This window comes from Lepisosteus oculatus, chromosome 7, assembly GCF_040954835.1.
Source record: "Lepisosteus oculatus isolate fLepOcu1 chromosome 7, fLepOcu1.hap2, whole genome shotgun sequence".
Lineage (NCBI taxonomy): Eukaryota > Metazoa > Chordata > Actinopteri > Semionotiformes > Lepisosteidae > Lepisosteus > Lepisosteus oculatus.
The window spans coordinates 1,522,569-1,549,965 of record NC_090702.1 but is presented as its reverse complement, the minus strand read 5'-3'; the positions used below and the strand labels follow the sequence as shown (position 1 = coordinate 1,549,965).

The 27,397-nt window shown below is 50.7% G+C and overlaps 1 protein-coding gene and 1 long non-coding RNA gene across 5 annotated transcripts in view; one reads left to right on the top strand and one right to left on the bottom strand.

Moving 5' to 3' along the window:
- The window catches only part of LOC138240746 (uncharacterized), a 33,892-nt gene that overhangs the window by 694 nt on the left and 5,801 nt on the right, over positions 1 to 27,397 (top strand). The gene's annotated exons all lie outside the window — the stretch shown is intronic.
- LOC138240683 (serine-rich adhesin for platelets-like) lies at positions 3,172 to 23,153 on the bottom strand. 4 transcript variants are annotated; one of them, XM_069191756.1, is made up of 9 exons: positions 22,586 to 23,153; positions 16,930 to 22,375; positions 16,616 to 16,719; positions 13,496 to 16,405; positions 12,386 to 13,285; positions 6,377 to 12,175; positions 5,381 to 5,473; positions 4,988 to 5,058; positions 3,172 to 3,930 (listed from the first exon to the last, which is right to left on the bottom strand). In XM_069191756.1, the coding sequence occupies exons 1-9, from the start codon at positions 23,136 to 23,138 to the stop codon at positions 3,724 to 3,726; spliced, it is 16,083 nt and encodes a 5,360-aa protein (XP_069047857.1). In that variant the 5' UTR covers positions 23,139 to 23,153; the 3' UTR covers positions 3,172 to 3,723. The 4 variants fall into 4 exon arrangements, with proteins under 4 accessions (XP_069047857.1, XP_069047856.1, XP_069047855.1 ...); XM_069191755.1 differs by having other exon boundaries at positions 6,377 to 13,285; positions 16,930 to 19,945; positions 20,156 to 22,375; XM_069191754.1 differs by having other exon boundaries at positions 6,377 to 13,285; positions 16,930 to 21,055; positions 21,266 to 22,375.

The window sequence follows — 27,397 nt, the reverse complement described above, 5'->3', positions numbered from 1 at the left end:
TGTCCGTGAGGGCCTGTCCCGTCCCTCGTGTCCGTGAGGGCCTGTCCAGTCCCTCGTGTCTGTGAGGACCCTTCTGGTCCCTCGTGTCCGTGAGGGCCTGTCCGGTCCCTCGTGTCCGTGAGGGCCTGTCCGGTCCCTCGTGTCTGTAAGGACCCTTCTGGTCCCTCGTGTCCGTGTGGACCTGTCCGGTCCCTCGTGTCCGTGAGGGCCTGTCCCGTCCCTCGTGTCCGTGTGGACCTGTCCGGTCCCTCGTGTCCGTGTGGACCTGTCCGGTCCCTCGTGTCCGTGAGGGACTGTCCCGTCCCTCGTGATCGTGTGGACCTGTCCGGTCCCTCGTGTCCGTGAGGGACTGTCCGGTCCCTCGTGTCCGTGAGGGCCTGTCCCGTCCCTCGTGTCCGTGTGGACCTGTCCGGTCCCTCGTGTCCGTGAGGGCCTGTCCGGTCCCTCGTGTCCGTGAGGGCCTGTCCCGTCCCTCGTGTCCGTGTGGACCTGTCCGGTCCCTCGTGTCCGTGAGGGCCTGTCCGGTCCCTCGTGTCCGTGAGGGCCTGTCCCGTCCCTCGTGTCCGTGTGGACCTGTCCGGTCCCTCGTGTCCGTGAGGGCCTGTCCCGTCCCTCGTGATCGTGTGGACCTGTCCGGTCCCTCGTGTCCGTGAGGGCCTGTCCGGTCCCTCGTGTCTGTGAGGACCCTTCTGGTCCCTCGTGTCCGTGTGGACCTGTCCGGTCCCTCGTGTCCGTGAGGGCCTGTCCGGTCCCTCGTGTCTGTAAGGACCCTTCTGGTCCCTCGTGTCCGTGTGGACCTGTCCGGTCCCTCGTGTCCGTGAGGGACTGTCCCGTCCCTCGTGATCGTGTGGACCTGTCCGGTCCCTCGTGTCCGTGAGGGACTGTCCGGTCCCTCGTGTCCGTGAGGGCCTGTCCCGTCCCTCGTGTCCGTGTGGACCTGTCCGGTCCCTCGTGTCCGTGAGGGCCTGTCCGGTCCCTCGTGTCCGTGAGGGCCTGTCCCGTCCCTCGTGTCCGTGTGGACCTGTCCGGTCCCTCGTGTCCGTGAGGGCCTGTCCGGTCCCTCGTGTCCGTGAGGGCCTGTCCCGTCCCTCGTGTCCGTGTGGACCTGTCCGGTCCCTCGTGTCCGTGAGGGACTGTCCGGTCCCTCGTGTCCGTGAGGGACAACCCGGTCCCTCGTGTCCGTGAGGGACAGCCCGGTCCCTCGTGTCCGTGAGGGACTGTCCGGTCCCTCGTGTCCGTGAGGGACAACCCGGTCCCTCGTGTCCGTGAGGGACAGCCCGGTCCCTCGTGTCCGTGAGGGACTGTCCGGTCCCTCGTGTCCGTGAGGGCCTGTCCCGTCCCTCGTGTCTGGGGTACAGAAGACGGCGGCCGGGGTGTCCGAGGAAGACGGACATGAGTCTGGGAGACGGCCTTTAACGCGCCCAGGCCACCTTAGGTGTTCAGGTGACAAGGCGGGAGAGCCCGTGTGGGTGTGGTGGTTTTCTGGTGAGGACGCTACTCCCAACTCACAGGGACAGGGTCACTGACTTGGACCCCGGGAGCTCGCCGAACACCGGTTTGTCTGGACAGACATTGTAAGAGGTTGTACTGGAGTACTGGAGTGTCCAGTCAGTGTGTGTATGAACCCCCCTCTCTCTCAGTGCAGTGTTAATGTACTGGAGTGTCCAGTCAGTGTGTCTGTATGAACCCCCCTCTCTCTCAGTGCAGTGTTAATGTACTGGAGTGTCCAGTCAGTGTGTCTGTATGAACCCCTCTCTCTCTCAGTGCAGTGTTAATGTACTGGAGTGTCCAGTCAGTGTCTGTATTAACCCCTCTCTCTCTCAGTGCAGTGTTAATGTACTGGAGTGTCCAGTCAGTGTGTCTGTATGAACCCCTCTCTCTCTCAGTGCAGTGTTAATGTACTGGAGTGTCCAGTCAGTGTGTCTGTATGAACCCCTCTCTCTCTCAGTGCAGTGTTCATGTACTGGAGTGTCCAGTCAGTGTGCCTGTATTAACCCCTCTCTCTCTCAGTGCAGTGTTAATGTACTGGAGTGTCCAGTCAGTGTGTCTGTATTAACCCCTCTCTCTCTCAGTGCAGTGTTAATGTACTGGAGTGTCCAGTCAGTGTGTGTATGAACCCCCCTCTCTCTCAGTGCAGTGTTCATGTACTGGAGTGTCCAGTCAGTGTGTCTGTATGAACCCCTCTCTCTCTCAGTGCAGTGTTCATGTACTGGAGTGTCCAGTCAGTGTGTCTGTATGAACCCCTCTCTCTCTCAGTGCAGTGTTCATGTACTGGAGTGTCCAGTCAGTGTGTGTGTATGAACCCCTCTCTCTCTCAGTGCAGTGTTAATGTACTGGAGTGTCCAGTCAGTGTGTCTGTATGAACTCCTCTCTCTCTCAGTGCAGTGTTAATGTACTGGAGTGTCCAGTCAATGTGTCTGTATGAACCCCTCTCTCTCTCAGTGCAGTGTTAATGTACTGGAGTGTCCAGTCAGTGTGTCTGTATGAACCCCCCTCTCTCTCAGTGCAGTGTTAATGTACTGGAGTGTCCAGTCAGTGTGTCTGTATGAACCCCCCTCTCTCTCAGTGCAGTGTTCATGTACTGGAGTGTCCAGTCAGTGTGTGTGTATTAACCCCTCTCTCTCTCTCAGTGCAGTGTTAATGTACTGGAGTGTCCAGTCAGTGTGTCTGTATGAACCCCTCTCTCTCTCAGTGCAGTGTTCATGTACTGGAGTGTCCAGTCAGTGTGTCTGTATGAACCCCTCTCTCTCTCAGTGCAGTGTTAATGTACTGGAGTGTCCAGTCAGTGTGTCTGTATGAACCCCTCTCTCTCCCAGTGCAGTGTTAATGTACTGGAGTGTCCAGTCAGTGTGTCTGTATGAACCCCTCTCTCTCTCTCAGTGCAGTGTTCATGTACTGGAGTGTCCAGTCAGTGTGTGTATGAACCCCCCTCTCTCTCAGTGCAGTGTTCATGTACTGGAGTGTCCAGTCAGTGTGTCTGTATGAACCCCTCTCTCTCTCAGTGCAGTGTTAATGTACTGGAGTGTCCAGTCAGTGTGTCTGTATGAACCCCTCTCTCTCTCAGTGCAGTGTTAATGTACTGATGTATAGTGTATTCATCTCCTTGTTCACTCTCTCCTCACAGTCATCCTGAATACCCAAAGAAGAAATCAGCCCCAGACACAGATTTGCTGATTCTATTCTACTCTTTATTGCCTTAATGCTGCACAGAGAAGTACAGAGTAGCTTCTTACAAACAGAGATATATATGACTACAAGAGTTCCAGGGAGAATATGCTCCTTTCTATATGAGGAAAGCAGAGTGGCAAAGCCCCATTCCCTGTAATAGCAGAAGTGCACCGCGCAGATTCCAGTATATGTGCCCCAAGGAGGAAATGCAGGAAGGATATGTGAGAGGGTGTGCAGAACACTGTGAACTGTACCCTCAGAGGTTCAAATTCGGATTCAAGGTTTGGGTGGGAGGGTAGGGAAAAACTGAAGAGTTAGTATCAGGGCAGGGTTAGGGGCAAAGTGACATTTCTGCACTGTAGTAGTCTGATGTAGGGTTAGGGGGTCTTATGTAGGGTCAGAGTTAGTTGTGAGGGTCACAGTGTTGACAGAGTGAGGGTGCCAGTTACTCTGTTACCCCCTGTGTACGACAGCGATATCACACTGTGTTTGTGTGTGTGTGTGTGAGGTGAGTGTGAGTGTGCGCGTGCGCTGGTGTGACGGGACGTTAGCAGCTCAGCGCGGGTCCTTGGCGCAGGGCGCGCAGTTGCAGCGTGTGGGGACGGTGACGGTCTCCGTCGCGGTCGAGCCGTCGCCGCAGGTCAGCGTCACCTTCCTGAGCTCCGACTGGGACCGCTGGCAGCAGCTGCACCGGGTCGTCCACTGGCCCTTGTCCCACAGCTGGGAGGACGCGCAGAGGCCACGACAGCCAGGCAGCTGGACCTGAGAGAGGGAGCGGGGGGTACTGTGTGAGTATAGTGTCTTACACAGGTGTGCTGAAGAGTACAGTGTGAGTATAGTGTCTTACAAAGGTGCGCTGAAAAGTACAGGGTGAGCATAGTGTCTTACACGGGGTGTGCTGAAGAGTACAGTGTGAGTATAGTGTCTTACACAGGTGTGCTGAAGAGTACAGTGTGAGTATAGTGTCTTACAAAGGTGCGCTGAAAAGTACAGGGTGAGCATAGTGTCTTACACGGGGTGTGCTGAAGAGTACAGTGTGAGTATAGTGTCTTATACAGGTGTGCTGAAGAGTACAGGGTGAGCATAGTGTCTTACACGGGGTGTGCTGAAGAGTACAGTGTGAGTATAGTGTCTTACACAGGTGCGCTGAAGAGTACAGTGTGAGCATAGTGTCTTACACGGGGTGTGCTGAAGAGTACAGTGTGAGTATAGTGTCTTACACGGGGTGTGCTGAAGAGTACAGGGTGAGCATAGTGTCTTACACGGGGTGTGCTGAAGAGTACAGTGTGAGTATAGTGTCTTACACGGGGTGTGCTGAAGAGTACAGTGTGAGTATAGTGTCTTACGCAGGTGCGCTGAAGAGTACAGTGTGAGTATAGTGTCTTGTACAGGTGTGCTGAAGAGTACAGTGTGAGTATAGTGTCTTACACGGGGTGTGCTGAAGAGTACAGTGTGAGTATAGTGTCTTACGCAGGTGCGCTGAAGAGTACAGTGTGAGTATAGTGTCTTGTACAGGTGTGCTGAAGAGTACAGTGTGAGTATAGTGTCTTACGCAGGTGCGCTGAAGAGTACAGTGTGAGTATAGTGTCTTGTACAGGTGCGCTGAAGAGTACAGGGTGAGTATAGTGTCTTATACAGGTGTGCTGAAGAGTACAGTGTGAGCATAGTGTCTTGTACAGGTGTGCTGAAGAGTACAGTGTGAGTATAGTGTCTTACACAGGTGCGCTGAAGAGTACAGGGTGAGTATAGTGTCTTACACGGGGTGTGCTGAAGAGTACAGTGTGAGTATAGTGTGGATAGTTTTCTCAAATTTTCTTACTTTGGCTTGGCAGGATCCATTCCTGATCACAGTCTCCTCAACCACCAGCTCACACTGGCTGCGTTTCTTTTCTGTAAAACACAACACAGCTCGTCAGAATACAGATCCAGAGTGCGCCCTGTATCCGACAGCGACGCGATGAAGACACGAGCAGCTGGCCAGCCGACTGGTCTGGCAACATGGAGACAGACCCATCGACAGACACGGTGTCACAAACACTTCAGTAATGGACTTCACAACTGAGGAGCTTTCTGACACAAAGGCTGGCGTTCAGCTTCACTCACGCACTGTATAATTTAACACTAAAATGAGAGAAACCAAGGAGTTTGACTGACACTGACTGGGGCAGTGACCCGCACATCGCTTACGACATTAATCTGGTTAGGAACTCACCGCAGACGAGAGTGGGGCAGCACTTTCCCTTCACTGGAACTGTCATGAGCTCCTCATCAGCTTTACAGCTGGGCACTGAGTCACACTGGCACACTGAGAGAGAGAGAGAGAGAGGGGTTAATACACACTGACAGACTGGACACTTCAGTACATTAACACTGCACTGAGAGAGAGAGGGGTTCATACAGACACACTGACTGGACACTCCAGTACATTAACACTGCACTGAGAGAGAGAGGGGTTCATACAGACACACTGACTGGACACTCCAGTACATTAACACTGCACTGAGAGAGAGAGGGGTTCATACAGACACACTGACTGGACACTCCAGTACATTAACACTGCACTGAGAGAGAGAGGGGTTCATACAGACACACTGGCTGGACACTCCAGTACATTAACACTGCACTGAGAGAGAGGGGTTAATACAGACACACTGACTGGACACTCCAGTACATTAACACTGCACTGAGAGAGAGGGGTTAATACACACACACTGACTGGACACTCCAGTACATTAACACTGCACTGAGAGAGAGAGGGGTTCATACAGACACACTGACTGGGCACTCCAGTACATTAACACTGCACTGAGAGAGAGAGGGGTTAATACAGACACACTGACTGGACACTCCAGTACATTAACACTGCACTGAGAGAGAGAGGGGTTCATACAGACACACTGGCTGGACACTCCAGTACATTAACACTGCACTGAGAGAGAGGGGTTAATACAGACACACTGACTGGACACTCCAGTACATTAACACTGCACTGAGAGAGAGGGGTTAATACACACACACTGACTGGACACTCCAGTACATTAACACTGCACTGAGAGAGAGAGGGGTTCATACAGACACACTGACTGGGCACTCCAGTACATTAACACTGCACTGAGAGAGAGAGGGGTTAATACAGACACACTGACTGGACACTCCAGTACATTAACACTGCACTGAGAGAGAGAGGGGTTCATACAGACACACTGACCGTTTCTTGTGACCTTCGTAGTGGTGGTGGTGATTCCTCCTTTAGTGACTTCTGTGATGGTCGTAGTTGTGTCTCCTTCGGTGGTGACGGTAGTTGTTGTTATGGTGCCGTCCTCACTGACCACAGTGGATTTCCTTGTGGAGGTGGGAACAGTGTGTGTGACGTGTGTAGTAGTGGCTTTGCTAGTTGTCACTGTAGTTGTGGTTTTGCCATCTCTTGTCACTTCTGTTGTGGTTGTCGTTGTGTCACCTTTAGTGACTTCTGTGATGGTCGTAGTTGTGTCTCCTTCGGTGATGACGGTAGTTGTTGTTATGGTGCCGTCCTCACTGACCACAGTGGATTTCCTTGTGGAGGTGGGAACAGTGTGTTTGACGTGTGTAGTAGTGTCTTTGCTAGTTGTCACTGTAGTTGTGGTTTTGCCATCTCTTGTCACTTCTGTTGTGGTCGTCGTTGTGTCACCTTTAGTGACTTTGGTGATTTTGGTAGTGGTGTCCCCGTTTTTCTCGATGGTGGTTGTTGTGACGGTGCCGTCTTGGTCGACCGCAGTGGATGTGTGTGTTGTTTCCTCGGTTGTTTTGGCTGGTTTGTTGCCTTCCTTGACCTGTGTGGTTGTTGTAGTCGTGTCACCTCTAGTGACTTGCGTGACGGTCTTAGTGGTGTCGTTCTCTTTCGTCACGGTTGTTTTGGTGGTACTGCCGTCCGGGTTGACTACTGTGGAGGTCTTTTTGGTCTCTTCCTCTTTTTCAGCGGGCTCTTTGCCTTTCTTGACTTCGGTGGTAATGTGGGTGGTGTCCCCCTTGGTAAGCTTTGTGACGGTGGTGGTGGTATCTCCTTTCGTGGTCTCGGCGACTGTGGTAACGCTGCCGTCTGGGTTGACCACATAGGTTTTTTCAGTGCTGCTGGGAGTGGTGTCCTTTATATGTGCGCCTCGGAGGGTTTCAGTATTGATTGTAGTCACCCCTTGTTTGGTGTCTTTTGTGGTTATGGTAACACTGCCGTCCTGGTTGACTTTCTCGGTTTTCTTTATGCTTTCTTCGGTGACTTGGGGAGATGTGTGTTGAGGGGCTTCTGGCTTCCCTTTGGTGCTTGTGACACTTGACACCGTTTGACCGTTTCTTGTGACCTTCGTAGTGGTGGTGGTGATTCCTCCTTTAGTGACTTCTGTGGTGGTCGTAGTTGTGTCTCCTTCGGTGGTGACGGTAGTTGTTGTTATGGTGCCGTCCTCACTGACCACAGTGGATTTCCTTGTGGAGGTGGGAACAGTGTGTGTGACGTGTGTAGTAGTGGCTTTGCTAGTTGTCACTGTAGTTGTGGTTTTGCCATCTCTTGTCACTTCTGTTGTGGTTGTCGTTGTGTCACCTTTAGTGACTTCTGTGATGGTCGTAGTTGTGTCTCCTTCGGTGATGACGGTAGTTGTTGTTATGGTGCCGTCCTCACTGACCACAGTGGATTTCCTTGTGGAGGTGGGAACAGTGTGTTTGACGTGTGTAGTAGTGTCTTTGCTAGTTGTCACTGTAGTTGTGGTTTTGCCATCTCTTGTCACTTCTGTTGTGGTCGTCGTTGTGTCACCTTTAGTGACTTTGGTGATTTTGGTAGTGGTGTCCCCGTTTTTCTCGATGGTGGTTGTTGTGACGGTGCCGTCTTGGTCGACCGCAGTGGATGTGTGTGTTGTTTCCTCGGTTGTTTTGGCTGGTTTGTTGCCTTCCTTGACCTGTGTGGTTGTTGTAGTCGTGTCACCTCTAGTGACTTGCGTGACGGTCTTAGTGGTGTCGTTCTCTTTCGTCACGGTTGTTTTGGTGGTACTGCCGTCCGGGTTGACTACTGTGGAGGTCTTTTTGGTCTCTTCCTCTTTTTCAGCGGGCTCTTTGCCTTTCTTGACTTCGGTGGTAATGTGGGTGGTGTCCCCCTTGGTAAGCTTTGTGACGGTGGTGGTGGTATCTCCTTTCGTGGTCTCGGCGACTGTGGTAACGCTGCCGTCTGGGTTGACCACATAGGTTTTTTCAGTGCTGCTGGGAGTGGTGTCCTTTATATGTGCGCCTCGGAGGGTTTCAGTATTGATTGTAGTCACCCCTTGTTTGGTGTCTTTTGTGGTTATGGTAACACTGCCGTCCTGGTTGACTTTCTCGGTTTTCTTTATGCTTTCTTCGGTGACTTGGGGAGATGTGTGTTGAGGGGCTTCTGGCTTCCCTTTGGTGCTTGTGACACTTGACACCGTTTGACCGTTTCTTGTGACCTTCGTAGTGGTGCTGGTGATTCCTCCTTTAGTGACTTCTGTGGTGGTCGTAGTTGTGTCCCCTTCGGTGGTGACGGTAGTTGTTGTTATGGTGCCGTCCTCACTGACCACAGTGGATTTCCTTGTGGAGGTGGGAACACTGTGTGTGACGTGTGTAGTAGTGGCTTTGCTAGTTGTCACTGTAGTTGTGGTTTTGCCATCTCTTGTCACTTCTGTTGTGGTTGTCGTTGTGTCACCTTTAGTGACTTCTGTGATGGTCGTAGTTGTGTCTCCTTCGGTGATGACGGTAGTAGTTGTTATGGTGCCGTCCTCACTGACCACAGTGGATTTCCTTGTGGAGGTGGGAACAGTGTGTTTGATGTGTGTAGTAGTGTCTTTGCTAGTTGTCACTGTAGTTGTGGTTTTGCCATCTCTTGTCACTTCTGTTGTGGTCGTCGTTGTGTCACCTTTAGTGACTTTGGTGATTTTGGTAGTGGTGTCCCCGTTTTTCTCGATGGTGGTTGTTGTGACGGTGCCGTCTTGGTCGACCGCAGTGGATGTGTGTGTTGTTTCCTCGGTTGTTTTGGCTGGTTTGTTGCCTTCCTTGACCTGTGTGGTTGTTGTAGTCGTGTCACCTCTAGTGACTTGCGTGACGGTCTTAGTGGTGTCGTTCTCTTTCGTCACGGTTGTTTTGGTGGTACTGCCGTCCGGGTTGACTACTGTGGAGGTCTTTTTGGTCTCTTCCTCTTTTTCAGCGGGCTCTTTGCCTTTCTTGACTTCGGTGGTAATGTGGGTGGTGTCCCCCTTGGTAAGCTTTGTGACGGTGGTGGTGGTATCTCCTTTCGTGGTCTCGGCGACTGTGGTAACGCTGCCGTCTGGGTTGACCACATAGGTTTTTTCAGTGCTGCTGGGAGTGGTGTCCTTTATATGTGCGCCTCGGAGGGTTTCAGTATTGATTGTAGTCACCCCTTGTTTGGTGTCTTTTGTGGTTATGGTAACACTGCCGTCCTGGTTGACTTTCTCGGTTTTCTTTATGCTTTCTTCGGTGACTTGGGGAGATGTGTGTTGAGGGGCTTCTGGCTTCCCTTTGGTGCTTGTGACACTTGACACCGTTTGACCGTTTCTTGTGACCTTCGTAGTGGTGGTGGTGATTCCTCCTTTAGTGACTTCTGTGGTGGTCGTAGTTGTGTCCCCTTCGGTGGTGACGGTAGTTGTTGTTATGGTGCCGTCCTCACTGACCACAGTGGATTTCCTTGTGGAGGTGGGAACAGTGTGTGTGACGTGTGTAGTAGTGGCTTTGCTAGTTGTCACTGTAGTTGTGGTTTTGCCATCTCTTGTCACTTCTGTTGTGGTTGTCGTTGTGTCACCTTTAGTGACTTCTGTGATGGTCGTAGTTGTGTCTCCTTCGGTGATGACGGTAGTTGTTGTTATGGTGCCGTCCTCACTGACCACAGTGGATTTCCTTGTGGAGGTGGGAACAGTGTGTTTGACGTGTGTAGTAGTGTCTTTGCTAGTTGTCACTGTAGTTGTGGTTTTGCCATCTCTTGTCACTTCTGTTGTGGTCGTCGTTGTGTCACCTTTAGTGACTTTGGTGATTTTGGTAGTGGTGTCCCCGTTTTTCTCGATGGTGGTTGTTGTGACGGTGCCGTCTTGGTCGACCGCAGTGGATGTGTGTGTTGTTTCCTCGGTTGTTTTGGCTGGTTTGTTGCCTTCCTTGACCTGTGTGGTTGTTGTAGTCGTGTCACCTCTAGTGACTTGCGTGACGGTCTTAGTGGTGTCGTTCTCTTTCGTCACGGTTGTTTTGGTGGTACTGCCGTCCGGGTTGACTACTGTGGAGGTCTTTTTGGTCTCTTCCTCTTTTTCAGCGGGCTCTTTGCCTTTCTTGACTTCGGTGGTAATGTGGGTGGTGTCCCCCTTGGTAAGCTTTGTGACGGTGGTGGTGGTATCTCCTTTCGTGGTCTCGGCGACTGTGGTAACGCTGCCGTCTGGGTTGACCACATAGGTTTTTTCAGTGCTGCTGGGAGTGGTGTCCTTTATATGTGCGCCTCGGAGGGTTTCAGTATTGATTGTAGTCACCCCTTGTTTGGTGTCTTTTGTGGTTATGGTAACACTGCCGTCCTGGTTGACTTTCTCGGTTTTCTTTATGCTTTCTTCGGTGACTTGGGGAGATGTGTGTTGAGGGGCTTCTGGCTTCCCTTTGGTGCTTGTGACACTTGACACCGTTTGACCGTTTCTTGTGACCTTCGTAGTGGTGGTGGTGATTCCTCCTTTAGTGACTTCTGTGATGGTCGTAGTTGTGTCCCCTTCGGTGGTGACGGTAGTTGTTGTTATGGTGCCGTCCTCACTGACCACAGTGGATTTCCTTGTGGAGGTGGGAACACTGTGTGTGACGTGTGTAGTAGTGGCTTTGCTAGTTGTCACTGTAGTTGTGGTTTTGCCATCTCTTGTCACTTCTGTTGTGGTTGTCGTTGTGTCACCTTTAGTGACTTCTGTGATGGTCGTAGTTGTGTCTCCTTCGGTGATGACGGTAGTAGTTGTTATGGTGCCGTCCTCACTGACCACAGTGGATTTCCTTGTGGAGGTGGGAACAGTGTGTTTGATGTGTGTAGTAGTGTCTTTGCTAGTTGTCACTGTAGTTGTGGTTTTGCCATCTCTTGTCACTTCTGTTGTGGTCGTCGTTGTGTCACCTTTAGTGACTTTGGTGATTTTGGTAGTGGTGTCCCCGTTTTTCTCGATGGTGGTTGTTGTGACGGTGCCGTCTTGGTCGACCGCAGTGGATGTGTGTGTTGTTTCCTCGGTTGTTTTGGCTGGTTTGTTGCCTTCCTTGACCTGTGTGGTTGTTGTAGTCGTGTCACCTCTAGTGACTTGCGTGACGGTCTTAGTGGTGTCGTTCTCTTTCGTCACGGTTGTTTTGGTGGTACTGCCGTCCGGGTTGACTACTGTGGAGGTCTTTTTGGTCTCTTCCTCTTTTTCAGCGGGCTCTTTGCCTTTCTTGACTTCGGTGGTAATGTGGGTGGTGTCCCCCTTGGTAAGCTTTGTGACGGTGGTGGTGGTATCTCCTTTCGTGGTCTCGGCGACTGTGGTAACGCTGCCGTCTGGGTTGACCACATAGGTTTTTTCAGTGCTGCTGGGAGTGGTGTCCTTTATATGTGCGCCTCGGAGGGTTTCAGTATTGATTGTAGTCACCCCTTGTTTGGTGTCTTTTGTGGTTATGGTAACACTGCCGTCCTGGTTGACTTTCTCGGTTTTCTTTATGCTTTCTTCGGTGACTTGGGGAGATGTGTGTTGAGGGGCTTCTGGCTTCCCTTTGGTGCTTGTGACACTTGACACCGTTTGACCGTTTCTTGTGACCTTCGTAGTGGTGGTGGTGATTCCTCCTTTAGTGACTTCTGTGATGGTCGTAGTTGTGTCTCCTTCGGTGGTGACGGTAGTTGTTGTTATGGTGCCGTCCTCACTGACCACAGTGGATTTCCTTGTGGAGGTGGGAACAGTGTGTGTGACGTGTGTAGTAGTGGCTTTGCTAGTTGTCACTGTAGTTGTGGTTTTGCCATCTCTTGTCACTTCTGTTGTGGTTGTCGTTGTGTCACCTTTAGTGACTTCTGTGATGGTCGTAGTTGTGTCTCCTTCGGTGATGACGGTAGTTGTTGTTATGGTGCCGTCCTCACTGACCACAGTGGATTTCCTTGTGGAGGTGGGAACAGTGTGTTTGACGTGTGTAGTAGTGTCTTTGCTAGTTGTCACTGTAGTTGTGGTTTTGCCATCTCTTGTCACTTTTGTTGTGGTCGTCGTTGTGTCACCTTTAGTGACTTTGGTGATTTTGGTAGTGGTGTCCCCGTTTTTCTCGATGGTGGTTGTTGTGACGGTGCCGTCTTGGTCGACCGCAGTGGATGTGTGTGTTGTTTCCTCGGTTGTTTTGGCTGGTTTGTTGCCTTCCTTGACCTGTGTGGTTGTTGTAGTCGTGTCACCTCTAGTGACTTGCGTGACGGTCTTAGTGGTGTCGTTCTCTTTCGTCACGGTTGTTTTGGTGGTACTGCCGTCCGGGTTGACTACTGTGGAGGTCTTTTTGGTCTCTTCCTCTTTTTCAGCGGGCTCTTTGCCTTTCTTGACTTCGGTGGTAATGTGGGTGGTGTCCCCCTTGGTAAGCTTTGTGACGGTGGTGGTGGTATCTCCTTTCGTGGTCTCGGCGACTGTGGTAACGCTGCCGTCTGGGTTGACCACATAGGTTTTTTCAGTGCTGCTGGGAGTGGTGTCCTTTATATGTGCGCCTCGGAGGGTTTCAGTATTGATTGTAGTCACCCCTTGTTTGGTGTCTTTTGTGGTTATGGTAACACTGCCGTCCTGGTTGACTTTCTCGGTTTTCTTTATGCTTTCTTCGGTGACTTGGGGAGATGTGTGTTGAGGGGCTTCTGGCTTCCCTTTGGTGCTTGTGACACTTGACACCGTTTGACCGTTTCTTGTGACCTTCGTAGTGGTGGTGGTGATTCCTCCTTTAGTGACTTCTGTGATGGTCGTAGTTGTGTCTCCTTCGGTGGTGACGGTAGTTGTTGTTATGGTGCCGTCCTCACTGACCACAGTGGATTTCCTTGTGGAGGTGGGAACAGTGTGTGTGACGTGTGTAGTAGTGGCTTTGCTAGTTGTCACTGTAGTTGTGGTTTTGCCATCTCTTGTCACTTCTGTTGTGGTTGTCGTTGTGTCACCTTTAGTGACTTCTGTGATGGTCGTAATTGTGTCTCCTTCGGTGATGACGGTAGTTGTTGTTATGGTGCCGTCCTCACTGACCACAGTGGATTTCCTTGTGGAGGTGGGAACAGTGTGTTTGACGTGTGTAGTAGTGTCTTTGCTAGTTGTCACTGTAGTTGTGGTTTTGCCATCTCTTGTCACTTTTGTTGTGGTCGTCGTTGTGTCACCTTTAGTGACTTTGGTGATTTTGGTAGTGGTGTCCCCGTTTTTCTCGATGGTGGTTGTTGTGACGGTGCCGTCTTGGTCGACCGCAGTGGATGTGTGTGTTGTTTCCTCGGTTGTTTTGGCTGGTTTGTTGCCTTCCTTGACCTGTGTGGTTGTTGTAGTCGTGTCACCTCTAGTGACTTGCGTGACGGTCTTAGTGGTGTCGTTCTCTTTCGTCACGGTTGTTTTGGTGGTACTGCCGTCCGGGTTGACTACTGTGGAGGTCTTTTTGGTCTCTTCCTCTTTTTCAGCGGGCTCTTTGCCTTTCTTGACTTCGGTGGTAATGTGGGTGGTGTCCCCCTTGGTAAGCTTTGTGACGGTGGTGGTGGTATCTCCTTTCGTGGTCTCGGCGACTGTGGTAACGCTGCCGTCTGGGTTGACCACATAGGTTTTTTCAGTGCTGCTGGGAGTGGTGTCCTTTATATCTGCGCCTCGGAGGGTTTCAGTATTGATTGTAGTCACCCCTTGTTTGGTGTCTTTTGTGGTTATGGTAACACTGCCGTCCTGGTTGACTTTCTCGGTTTTCTTTATGCTTTCTTCGGTGACTTGGGGAGATGTGTGTTGAGGGGCTTCTGGCTTCCCTTTGGTGCTTGTGACACTTGACACCGTTTGACCGTTTCTTGTGACCTTCGTAGTGGTGGTGGTGATTCCTCCTTTAGTGACTTCTGTGGTGGTCGTAGTTGTGTCCCCTTCGGTGGTGACGGTAGTTGTTGTTATGGTGCCGTCCTCACTGACCACAGTGGATTTCCTTGTGGAGGTGGGAACAGTGTGTGTGACGTGTGTAGTAGTGGCTTTGCTAGTTGTCACTGTAGTTGTGGTTTTGCCATCTCTTGTCACTTCTGTTGTGGTTGTCGTTGTGTCACCTTTAGTGACTTCTGTGATGGTCGTAGTTGTGTCTCCTTCGGTGATGACGGTAGTTGTTGTTATGGTGCCGTCCTCACTGACCACAGTGGATTTCCTTGTGGAGGTGGGAACAGTGTGTTTGACGTGTGTAGTAGTGTCTTTGCTAGTTGTCACTGTAGTTGTGGTTTTGCCATCTCTTGTCACTTCTGTTGTGGTCGTCGTTGTGTCACCTTTAGTGACTTTGGTGATTTTGGTAGTGGTGTCCCCGTTTTTCTCGATGGTGGTTGTTGTGACGGTGCCGTCTTGGTCGACCGCAGTGGATGTGTGTGTTGTTTCCTCGGTTGTTTTGGCTGGTTTGTTGCCTTCCTTGACCTGTGTGGTTGTTGTAGTCGTGTCACCTCTAGTGACTTGCGTGACGGTCTTAGTGGTGTCGTTCTCTTTCGTCACGGTTGTTTTGGTGGTACTGCCGTCCGGGTTGACTACTGTGGAGGTCTTTTTGGTCTCTTCCTCTTTTTCAGCGGGCTCTTTGCCTTTCTTGACTTCGGTGGTAATGTGGGTGGTGTCCCCCTTGGTAAGCTTTGTGACGGTGGTGGTGGTATCTCCTTTCGTGGTCTCGGCGACTGTGGTAACGCTGCCGTCTGGGTTGACCACATAGGTTTTTTCAGTGCTGCTGGGAGTGGTGTCCTTTATATGTGCGCCTCGGAGGGTTTCAGTATTGATTGTAGTCACCCCTTGTTTGGTGTCTTTTGTGGTTATGGTAACACTGCCGTCCTGGTTGACTTTCTCGGTTTTCTTTATGCTTTCTTCGGTGACTTGGGGAGATGTGTGTTGAGGGGCTTCTGGCTTCCCTTTGGTGCTTGTGACACTTGACACCGTTTGACCGTTTCTTGTGACCTTCGTAGTGGTGGTGGTGATTCCTCCTTTAGTGACTTCTGTGATGGTCGTAGTTGTGTCTCCTTCGGTGGTGACGGTAGTTGTTGTTATGGTGCCGTCCTCACTGACCACAGTGGATTTCCTTGTGGAGGTGGGAACAGTGTGTGTGACGTGTGTAGTAGTGGCTTTGCTAGTTGTCACTGTAGTTGTGGTTTTGCCATCTCTTGTCACTTCTGTTGTGGTTGTCGTTGTGTCACCTTTAGTGACTTCTGTGATGGTCGTAGTTGTGTCTCCTTCGGTGGTGACGGTAGTTGTTGTTATGGTGCCGTCCTCACTGACCACAGTGGATTTCCTTGTGGAGGTGGGAACAGTGTGTTTGACGTGTGTAGTAGTGTCTTTGCTAGTTGTCACTGTAGTTGTGGTTTTGCCATCTCTTGTCACTTCTGTTGTGGTCGTCGTTGTGTCACCTTTAGTGACTTTGGTGATTTTGGTAGTGGTGTCCCCGTTTTTCTCGATGGTGGTTGTTGTGACGGTGCCGTCTTGGTCGACCGCAGTGGATGTGTGTGTTGTTTCCTCGGTTGTTTTGGCTGGTTTGTTGCCTTCCTTGACCTGTGTGGTTGTTGTAGTCGTGTCACCTCTAGTGACTTGCGTGACGGTCTTAGTGGTGTCGTTCTCTTTCGTCACGGTTGTTTTGGTGGTACTGCCGTCCGGGTTGACTACTGTGGAGGTCTTTTTGGTCTCTTCCTCTTTTTCAGCGGGCTCTTTGCCTTTCTTGACTTCGGTGGTAATGTGGGTGGTGTCCCCCTTGGTAAGCTTTGTGACGGTGGTGGTGGTATCTCCTTTCGTGGTCTCGGCGACTGTGGTAACGCTGCCGTCTGGGTTGACCACATAGGTTTTTTCAGTGCTGCTGGGAGTGGTGTCCTTTATATGTGCGCCTCGGAGGGTTTCAGTATTGATTGTAGTCACCCCTTGTTTGGTGTCTTTTGTGGTTATGGTAACACTGCCGTCCTGGTTGACTTTCTCGGTTTTCTTTATGCTTTCTTCGGTGACTTGGGGAGATGTGTGTTGAGGGGCTTCTGGCTTCCCTTTGGTGCTTGTGACACTTGACACCGTTTGACCGTTTCTTGTGACCTTCGTAGTGGTGGTGGTGATTCCTCCTTTAGTGACTTCTGTGGTGGTTGTAGTTGTGTCTCCTTCGGTGGTGACGGTAGTTGTTGTTATGGTGCCGTCCTCACTGACCACAGTGGATTTCCTTGTGGAGGTGGGAACAATGTGTGTGACGTGTGTAGTAGTGGCTTTGCTAGTTGTCACTGTAGTTGTGGTTTTGCCATCTCTTGTCACTTCTGTTGTGGTTGTCGTTGTGTCACCTTTAGTGACTTCTGTGGTGGTCGTAGTTGTGTCCCCTTCGGTGGTGACGGTAGTTGTTGTTATGGTGCCGTCCTCACTGACCACAGTGGATTTCCTTGTGGAGGTGGGAACAATGTGTGTGACGTGTGTAGTAGTGGCTTTGCTAGTTGTCACTGTAGTTGTGGTTTTGCCATCTCTTGTCACTTCTGTTGTGGTTGTCGTTGTGTCACCTTTAGTGACTTCTGTGATGGTCGTAGTTGTGTCTCCTTCGGTGATGACGGTAGTTGTTGTTATGGTGCCGTCCTCACTGACTACAGTGGATTTCCTTGTGGAGGTGGGAACAGTGTGTTTGACGTGTGTAGTAGTGTCTTTGCTAGTTGTCACTGTAGTTGTGGTTTTGCCATCTCTTGTCACTTCTGTTGTAGTCGTCGTTGTGTCACCTTTAGTGACTTTGGTGATTTTGGTAGTGGTGTCCCCGTTTTTCTCGATGGTGGTTGTTGTGACGGTGCCGTCTTGGTTGACCGCAGTGGATGTGTGTGTTGTTTCCTCGGTTGTTTTGGCTGGTTTGTTGCCTTCCTTGACCTGTGTGGTTGTTGTAGTCGTGTCACCTCTAGTGACTTGCGTGACGGTCTTAGTGGTGTCGTTCTCTTTCGTCACGGTTGTTTTGGTGGTACTGCCGTCCGGGTTTACTACTGTGGAGGTCTTTTTGGTCTCTTCCTCTTTTTCAGCGGGCTCTTTGCCTTTCTTGACTTCGGTGGTAATGTGGGTGGTGTCCCCCTTGGTAAGCTTTGTGACGGTGGTGGTGGTATCTCCTTTCGTGGTCTCGGCGACTGTGGTAACGCTGCCGTCTGGGTTGACCACATAGGTTTTTTCAGTGCTGCTGGGAGTGGTGTCCTTTATATGTGCGCCTCGAAGGGTTTCAGTATTGATTGTAGTCACCCCTTGTTTGGTGTCTTTTGTGGTTATGGTAACACTGCCGTCCTGGTTGACTTTCTCGGTTTTCTTTATGCTTTCTTCGGTGACTTGGGGAGATGTGTGTTGAGGGGCTTCTGGCTTCCCTTTGGTGCTTGTGACACTTGACACCGTTTGACCGTTTCTTGTGACCTTCGTAGTGGTGGTGGTGATTCCTCCTTTAGTGACTTCTGTGGTGGTCGTAGTTGTGTCCCCTTCGGTGGTGACGGTAGTTGTTGTTATGGTGCCGTCCTCACTGACCACAGTGGATTTCCTTGTGGAGGTGGGAACACTGTGTGTGACGTGTGTAGTAGTGGCTTTGCTAGTTGTCACTGTAGTTGTGGTTTTGCCATCTCTTGTCACTTCTGTTGTGGTTGTCGTTGTGTCACCTTTAGTGACTTCTGTGATGGTCGTAGTTGTGTCTCCTTCGGTGATGACGGTAGTTGTTGTTATGGTGCCGTCCTCACTGACCACAGTGGATTTCCTTGTGGAGGTGGGAACAGTGTGTTTGACGTGTGTAGTAGTGTCTTTGCTAGTTGTCACTGTAGTTGTGGTTTTGCCATCTCTTGTCACTTCTGTTGTGGTCGTCGTTGTGTCACCTTTAGTGACTTTGGTGATTTTGGTAGTGGTGTCCCCGTTTTTCTCGATGGTGGTTGTTGTGACGGTGCCGTCTTGGTCGACCGCAGTGGATGTGTGTGTTGTTTCCTCGGTTGTTTTGGCTGGTTTGTTGCCTTCCTTGACCTGTGTGGTTGTTGTAGTCGTGTCACCTCTAGTGACTTGCGTGACGGTCTTAGTGGTGTCGTTCTCTTTCGTCACGGTTGTTTTGGTGGTACTGCCGTCCGGGTTGACTACTGTGGAGGTCTTTTTGGTCTCTTCCTCTTTTTCAGCGGGCTCTTTGCCTTTCTTGACTTCGGTGGTAATGTGGGTGGTGTCCCCCTTGGTAAGCTTTGTGACGGTGGTGGTGGTATCTCCTTTCGTGGTCTCGGCGACTGTGGTAACGCTGCCGTCTGGGTTGACCACATAGGTTTTTTCAGTGCTGCTGGGAGTGGTGTCCTTTATATGTGCGCCTCGGAGGGTTTCAGTATTGATTGTAGTCACCCCTTGTTTGGTGTCTTTTGTGGTTATGGTAACACTGCCGTCCTGGTTGACTTTCTCGGTTTTCTTTATGCTTTCTTCGGTGACTTGGGGAGATGTGTGTTGAGGGGCTTCTGGCTTCCCTTTGGTGCTTGTGACACTTGACACCGTTTGACCGTTTCTTGTGACCTTCGTAGTGGTGGTGGTGATTCCTCCTTTAGTGACTTCTGTGATGGTCGTAGTTGTGTCTCCTTCGGTGGTGACGGTAGTTGTTGTTATGGTGCCGTCCTCACTGACCACAGTGGATTTTCTTGTGGAGGTGGGAACAGTGTGTGTGACGTGTGTAGTAGTGGCTTTGCTAGTTGTCACTGTAGTTGTGGTTTTGCCATCTCTTGTCACTTCTGTTGTGGTTGTCGTTGTGTCACCTTTAGTGACTTCTGTGATGGTCGTAGTTGTGTCTCCTTCGGTGATGACGGTAGTTGTTGTTATGGTGCCGTCCTCACTGACCACAGTGGATTTCCTTGTGGAGGTGGGAACAGTGTGTTTGACGTGTGTAGTAGTGTCTTTGCTAGTTGTCACTGTAGTTGTGGTTTTGCCATCTCTTGTCACTTCTGTTGTGGTCGTCGTTGTGTCACCTTTAGTGACTTTGGTGATTTTGGTAGTGGTGTCCCCGTTTTTCTCGATGGTGGTTGTTGTGACGGTGCCGTCTTGGTCGACCGCAGTGGATGTGTGTGTTGTTTCCTCGGTTGTTTTGGCTGGTTTGTTGCCTTCCTTGACCTGTGTGGTTGTTGTAGTCGTGTCACCTCTAGTGACTTGCGTGACGGTCTTAGTGGTGTCGTTCTCTTTCGTCACGGTTGTTTTGGTGGTACTGCCGTCCGGGTTGACTACTGTGGAGGTCTTTTTGGTCTCTTCCTCTTTTTCAGCGGGCTCGTTGCCTTTCTTGACTTCGGTGGTAATGTGGGTGGTGTCCCCCTTGGTAAGCTTTGTGACGGTGGTGGTGGTATCTCCTTTCGTGGTCTCGGCGACTGTGGTAACGCTGCCGTCTGGGTTGACCACATAGGTTTTTTCAGTGCTGCTGGGAGTGGTGTCCTTTATATGTGCGCCTCGGAGGGTTTCAGTATTGATTGTAGTCACCCCTTGTTTGGTGTCTTTTGTGGTTATGGTAACACTGCCGTCCTGGTTGACTTTCTCGGTTTTCTTTATGCTTTCTTCGGTGACTTGGGGAGATGTGTGTTGAGGGGCTTCTGGCTTCCCTTTGGTGCTTGTGACACTTGACACCGTTTGACCGTTTCTTGTGACCTTCGTAGTGGTGGTGGTGATTCCTCCTTTAGTGACTTCTGTGGTGGTTGTAGTTGTGTCCCCTTCGGTGGTGACGGTAGTTGTTGTTATGGTGCCGTCCTCACTGACCACAGTGGATTTCCTTGTGGAGGTGGGAACAATGTGTGTGACGTGTGTAGTAGTGGCTTTGCTAGTTGTCACTGTAGTTGTGGTTTTGCCATCTCTTGTCACTTCTGTTGTGGTTGTCGTTGTGTCACCTTTAGTGACTTCTGTGATGGTCGTAGTTGTGTCTCCTTCGGTGATGACGGTAGTTGTTGTTATGGTGCCGTCCTCACTGACCACAGTGGATTTCCTTGTGGAGGTGGGAACAGTGTGTTTGACGTGTGTAGTAGTGTCTTTGCTAGTTGTCACTGTAGTTGTGGTTTTGCCATCTCTTGTCACTTCTGTTGTGGTCGTCGTTGTGTCACCTTTAGTGACTTTGGTGATTTTGGTAGTGGTGTCCCCGTTTTTCTCGATGGTGGTTGTTGTGACGGTGCCGTCTTGGTCGACCGCAGTGGATGTGTGTGTTGTTTCCTCGGTTGTTTTGGCTGGTTTGTTGCCTTCCTTGACCTGTGTGGTTGTTGTAGTCGTGTCACCTCTAGTGACTTGCGTGACGGTCTTAGTGGTGTCGTTCTCTTTCGTCACGGTTGTTTTGGTGGTACTGCCGTCCGGGTTGACTACTGTGGAGGTCTTTTTGGTCTCTTCCTCTTTTTCAGCGGGCTCTTTGCCTTTCTTGACTTCGGTGGTAATGTGGGTGGTGTCCCCCTTGGTAAGCTTTGTGACGGTGGTGGTGGTATCTCCTTTCGTGGTCTCGGCGACTGTGGTAACGCTGCCGTCTGGGTTGACCACATAGGTTTTTTCAGTGCTGCTGGGAGTGGTGTCCTTTATATGTGCGCCTCGGAGGGTTTCAGTATTGATTGTAGTCACCCCTTGTTTGGTGTCTTTTGTGGTTATGGTAACACTGCCGTCCTGGTTGACTTTCTCGGTTTTCTTTATGCTTTCTTCGGTGACTTGGGGAGATGTGTGTTGAGGGGCTTCTGGCTTCCCTTTGGTGCTTGTGACACTTGACACCGTTTGACCGTTTCTTGTGACCTTCGTAGTGGTGGTGGTGATTCCTCCTTTAGTGACTTCTGTGGTGGTTGTAGTTGTGTCCCCTTCGGTGGTGACGGTAGTTGTTGTTATGGTGCCGTCCTCACTGACCACAGTGGATTTCCTTGTGGAGGTGGGAACAGTGTGTGTGACGTGTGTAGTAGTGGCTTTGCTAGTTGTCACTGTAGTTGTGGTTTTGCCATCTCTTGTCACTTCTGTTGTGGTTGTCGTTGTGTCACCTTTAGTGACTTCTGTGATGGTCGTAGTTGTGTCTCCTTCGGTGATGACGGTAGTTGTTGTTATGGTGCCGTCCTCACTGACCACAGTGGATTTCCTTGTGGAGGTGGGAACAGTGTGTGTGACGTGTGTAGTAGTGTCTTTGCTAGTTGTCACTGTAGTTGTGGTTTTGCCATCTCTTGTCACTTCTGTTGTGGTCGTCGTTGTGTCACCTTTAGTGACTTTGGTGATTTTGGTAGTGGTGTCCCCGTTTTTCTCGATGGTGGTTGTTGTGACGGTGCCGTCTTGGTCGACCGCAGTGGATGTGTGTGTTGTTTCCTCGGTTGTTTTGGCTGGTTTGTTGCCTTCCTTGACCTGTGTGGTTGTTGTAGTCGTGTCACCTCTAGTGACTTGCGTGACGGTCTTAGTGGTGTCGTTCTCTTTCGTCACGGTTGTTTTGGTGGTACTGCCGTCCGGGTTGACTACTGTGGAGGTCTTTTTGGTCTCTTCCTCTTTTTCAGCGGGCTCTTTGCCTTTCTTGACTTCGGTGGTAATGTGGGTGGTGTCCCCCTTGGTAAGCTTTGTGACGGTGGTGGTGGTATCTCCTTTCGTGGTCTCGGCGACTGTGGTAACGCTGCCGTCTGGGTTGACCACATAGGTTTTTTCAGTGCTGCTGGGAGTGGTGTCCTTTATATCTGCGCCTCGGAGGGTTTCAGTATTGATTGTAGTCACCCCTTGTTTGGTGTCTTTTGTGGTTATGGTAACACTGCCGTCCTGGTTGACTTTCTCGGTTTTCTTTATGCTTTCTTCGGTGACTTGGGGAGATGTGTGTTGAGGGGCTTCTGGCTTCCCTTTGGTGCTTGTGACACTTGACACCGTTTGACCGTTTCTTGTGACCTTCGTAGTGGTGCTGGTGATTCCTCCTTTAGTGACTTCTGTGGTGGTCGTAGTTGTGTCCCCTTCGGTGGTGACGGTAGTTGTTGTTATGGTGCCGTCCTCACTGACCACAGTGGATTTCCTTGTGGAGGTGGGAACAGTGTGTGTGACGTGTGTAGTAGTGGCTTTGCTAGTTGTCACTGTAGTTGTGGTTTTGCCATCTCTTGTCACTTCTGTTGTGGTTGTCGTTGTGTCACCTTTAGTGACTTCTGTGATGGTTGTAGTTGTGTCCCCTTCGGTGATGACGGTAGTTGTTGTTATGGTGCCGTCCTCACTGACCACAGTGGATTTCCTTGTGGAGGTGGGAACAGTGTGTTTGACGTGTGTAGTAGTGGCTTTGCTAGTTGTCACTGTTGTTGTGGTTTTGCCATCTCTTGTCACTTCTGTTGTGGTCGTCGTTGTGTCACCTTTAGTGACTTTGGTGATTTTGGTAGTGGTGTCCCCGTTTTTCTCGATGGTGGTTGTTGTGACGGTGCCGTCTTGGTCGACCGCAGTGGATGTGTGTGTTGTTTCCTCGGTTGTTTTGGCTGGTTTGTTGCCTTCCTTGACCTGTGTGGTTGTTGTAGTCGTGTCACCTCTTGTCACTTGCGTGACAGTCTTAGTGGTGTCGTTCAGTGTAATCACAGTGGTTTTGGTGGTACTGCCGTCCTTATTGAGCAGTGTGGACGTCTTTCTTGTTTCCTTAAATTTCTTTACGGGCTCTTCGCCTTTCTTAATTTCTGTGGTTATTTCAGTGGTGTCCCCTTTTGTAACTTTTATGATGATTGTGGTAGTGTCTCCTTTCTTTGTCTCGGTGATTGTGGTGGTGGTGCCATCTTCATTAACCACATAAGTTATCTTTGTAGTACTTGGTGTGGTGTCGATCGTCGCCCCGTTGACTGTTTCAGTAGTTATCGTAGTAACGCCTTGTTTTTTGTCTGTTGTTGTGATTGTCACACTCCTGTCGTTATTGACCTCCATCTTTTTCCACACTGTTTCTTCGGTGACTTTTGGGAATTCTCCCTTTCCTTTGTTTTTCCCGTGTCTTCTGAATACACAGTTGTGTGGGCTTTTCGCTCTGGATTTTTTCACAGTTTTTTCCGTCTTTCCATCTTTTGTGGTCTCTGTCGTAGTAGTCACAGTGTCCCCTTCTCTTGTGATAGTGGTTCTGGTTATGGTACCGTCTTCACTGACAGTGGAAAATGTCCTGTTTTCTTCCTCATACTCTTCTGAACTGCCTTCACCGACCTGTGAAGAGATTGCTTACGTTAACCCTTTTGACAGTATAGAAATCTCAGATCTAACCATTTAAAAATACATTTGTTTCACTTTTGAATTAATTAAGAGACGCACAGGGATATAAGCTGGTCTTCCTAAGGTTTTTCAGAAGTTGCCTTTCAGCCGGGGCCGAAGGTTTGGCGGTTTTACAGCCCCACCCCACCCCCAGTTACAAGGAATGAACGAGGGAGGCAGCTGTAAGGGTTGGGGGGGTTTCTGACAGCCCTGTTCTTGCAGACTGGCCGTTATCCCAGTAACAGGGCACTACACCCCCCCACCGCAGAAGGAAGAAGAGATGGGATCCCTCAAGAGGCGGGATATTTACACACAGGCAGGAGTGGCTCTGGTACTTTGTCGTGATGTGTTTAGGTGAGGGGATGACGCTGCTCCAGGATACAGTGGTTCAGGACCACGTTATGCTGCGCCTCACGGTTGCATCATTCTGTATCGCGTGCATCTATCCTGCCCTGTAGATTTCCGGACCGTACTGCACAGTATGTCCTTGTGTCCAAGTAGCATAGCACTATATTGTACAACAGGCTACCGCGCCGAGCTGTAGGGGATTGTACTGTACAACATTATCTTCATCTCTTCTGTACTCCTGGGCTAGACCGCGGTTGTATCGCTGCGCTCTGTTTTGGATTATGAGTGTGAACAGGGCTGTTACCTGAGCGGCGTCCGCCTCGGTGTCCACCACTTGGACGGTGTGCACCAGGGGAACCTGGTACTGGGACTCCCACTCCCCCTCCAGGCCTCCTGCAGGGCCAGACGGGACCTCCGGGACTCCTCCTGCGACCGGCGTCAGTGGGGCACTAGACACCTCACCGGAGTCATTCTGACAACCTGGACTGCGCACTCCGCCTGTCTCTCTCCCTTTGCCTGGACCCGTCTGTCCTTTCTCCCCTGAGTGTCCAGCCCCTTGTCCTTTACCTCCTAGAGAGACTTCACCTGAGTGTCCAGCCCCTTGTCCTTTACCTCCTAGAGAGACTTCACCTGAGTGTCCAGACCACTGTCCTTTACCTCCTAGAGAGACTTCACCTGAGTGTCCAGACCACTGTCCTTTGCCCTTGTGAATCTTTCTAATCCCCTGTCCTTTACCCTCTTCAGAGGATTCACCTGAGTGTCCAGACCACTGTCCTTTACCCCCTACAGTCTGTCCAGCCCCTTGTCCTTTACCCCCTAGAGAGACTTCACCTGAGTGTCTAGACCACTGTCCTTTACCCCCTAGAGAGTTTTCACCTGAGTGTCCAGACCACTGTCCTTTACTCCCTAGAGAGACTTCACCTGAGTGTCTAGACCACTGTCCTTTACCTCCTAGAGAGTTTTCACCTGAGTGTCCAGACCACTGTCCTTTACTTCCTAGAGAGACTTCACCTGAGTGTCCAGACCACTGTCCTTTACTTCCTAGAGAGACTTCACCTGAGTGTCCAGACCACTGTCCTTTACCCCCTAGAGAGTTTTCACCTGAGTGTCCAGACCACTGTCCTTTACCCCCTAGAGAGTTTTCACCTGAGTGTCCAGACCACTGTCCTTTACCCCCTAGAGAGACTTTACCTGAGTGTCCAGACCACTGTCCTTTACCTCCTAGAGAGTTTTCACCTGAGTGTCCAGACCACTGTCCTTTACCTCCTAGAGAGTTTTCACCTGAGTGTCCAGACCACTGTCCTTTACCCCCTAGAGAGTTTTCACCTGAGTGTCCAGACCACTGTCCTTTACCCCCTAGAGAGACTTTACCTGAGTGTCCAGACCACTGTCCTTTACCTCCTAGAGAGTTTTCACCTGAGTGTCCAGACCACTGTCCTTTACCTCCTAGAGAGTTTTCACCTGAGTGTCCAGACCATTGTCCTTTACCTCCTAGAGAGTTTTCACCTGAGTGTCCAGACCACTGTCCTTTACCTCCTACAGTCAGTCCAGCCCCTTGTCCTTTACCCCCTAGAGAGACTTCACCTGAGTGTCCAGACCACTGTCCTTTACTTCCTAGAGAGACTTTACCTGACTGTCCAGACCACTGTTCTTTACCCCCTAGAGAGACTTCACCTGAGTGTCCAGACCACTGTCCTTTACTTCCTAGAGAGACTTTACCTGAGTGTCCAGACCACTGTTCTTTACCCCCTAGAGAGACTTCACCTGAGTGTCCAGACCACTGTCCTTTACTTCCTAGAGAGTTTTCACCTGAGTGTCCAAACCACTGTCCTTTACCTCCTACAGTCTGTCCAGCCCCTTGTCCTTTACCCCCTAGAGAGACTTCACCTGAGTGTCCAGACCACTGTCCTTTACCCCCTAGAGAGACTTCACCTGAGTGTCCAGACCACTGTCCTTTACCCCCTAGAGAGTTTTCACCTGAGTGTCCAGACCACTGTCCTTTACTTCCTAGAGAGACTTCACCTGAGTGTCCAGACCAGTGTCCTTTACCCCCTAGAGAGACTTCACCTGAGTGTCCAGACCACTGTCCTTTACCTCCTAGAGAGTTTTCACCTGAGTGTCCAGACCAGTGTCCTTTACCCCCTAGAGAGACTTCACCTGTCTTTCCAGCCCCTAAGCCAGCATTCAGCACAGATTGTTCTTTGTTGTCTTCCAAGGCTCTTTTTCTGATCAGTCCAGGACGCTGTCCTAGAAAGTAAAGGCAGATAAACAGATTTAAGCCACCTGGATTCGTCCACACGCGAGGAGTAAACAGAACAAGTGGAGCCTCAATGGAGCAAAAGTCGGACAGCAACAGTCAAAAGGGTGGGAACAGAAAAGGAAAGCGCACCAGTGGCACTGTTCTGTTTTGTTATCCAGTCCGTAGTCTGGTGAGGAGTGGGACTGGTCTTCTCCGGGCGGCCCAGCTGGCAGGCTAGGCCAGCAGGCGTCTCTGAATTGGCCGCGTTTGAGTTCAGACATGCGCTAAACACAGCGGCATCGAGATAACAGGATGAGACTGGGGGGGGGCCATTCTCAAGAACCCGATGATAGAGGAACAGCTCAGGTTTCGGTTGCTGTCCGACAACAGAAACGGGCAGCAGCAGCAGAGCTTACGAGCCCCAGCAAGTCTCACTGAGGCCATGTCCAGTAATTCTGATGTTGTTAGGTTGTCAGGTGATCGTGTTACACTGTGTGTTAGATGCGTACCGTTATGAGTTTAACACTATTTTCAAGGATGACGGGCGAGATACATTTAGAGAGGGAATTGCATGAAACTCCAAAAAGTTCTTTCCCCGTCTCTCTGTGCTCCCTTTCCTCTGTCACCTGCCCCTGTCCCCCAACCTTCTCCTGCCCCCACTCTCCTCCCAGACCCCCCCCCCCCCCCCCCCGTCTCACTCGCACGCATCCAAGAACTGGAATGTGAAAGGGTATGCAGAGCTCTCCGAGATAGGCAAATTGGGCATTTGCTGGAGCATTTGAATACAGATTTCAAAAGGTGTGGGAGGACGCAGGCTCAGAGCCAGTCTCTCCGGAGGCTCACCCAGGCAAATGCTTGCTATGCAAATGACGTGTTTGAAGGCACTTGGCACTTCATCTCCTCAATCAGTCCTCGCGGGGTTCATTCCTACCTCTTTAATTTGGAAAACAACTCTCTGTCTTTATGTTTTCTTGCACGTCTCTGTTCCATCTTACACTTTTAGATATGTCATCTTTATCAAAGTGAACCTCCTAATAGAAACTATTGGCTTTGGGTACAAGTCATTTCAGTGTGCCATTACCATTACCAATGTGACATTATTAACAGTGCGATATCGCCATTAAGACTTTGAACTTACCACGAACACTGAGATCACACCGTTAGCAGTGCGATATCGCCGTTAAGACTGTGAGCTCGCCACGAACACTGAGATCACACTGTTAACAGTGCGATATCGCCATTAAGACTTTGAACTTACCACGAACACTGAGATCACACCGTTAACAGTGCGATATCGCCGTTAAGACTGTGAGCTCACCACGAACACTGAGATCACACCGTTAACAGTGCGATATCGCCA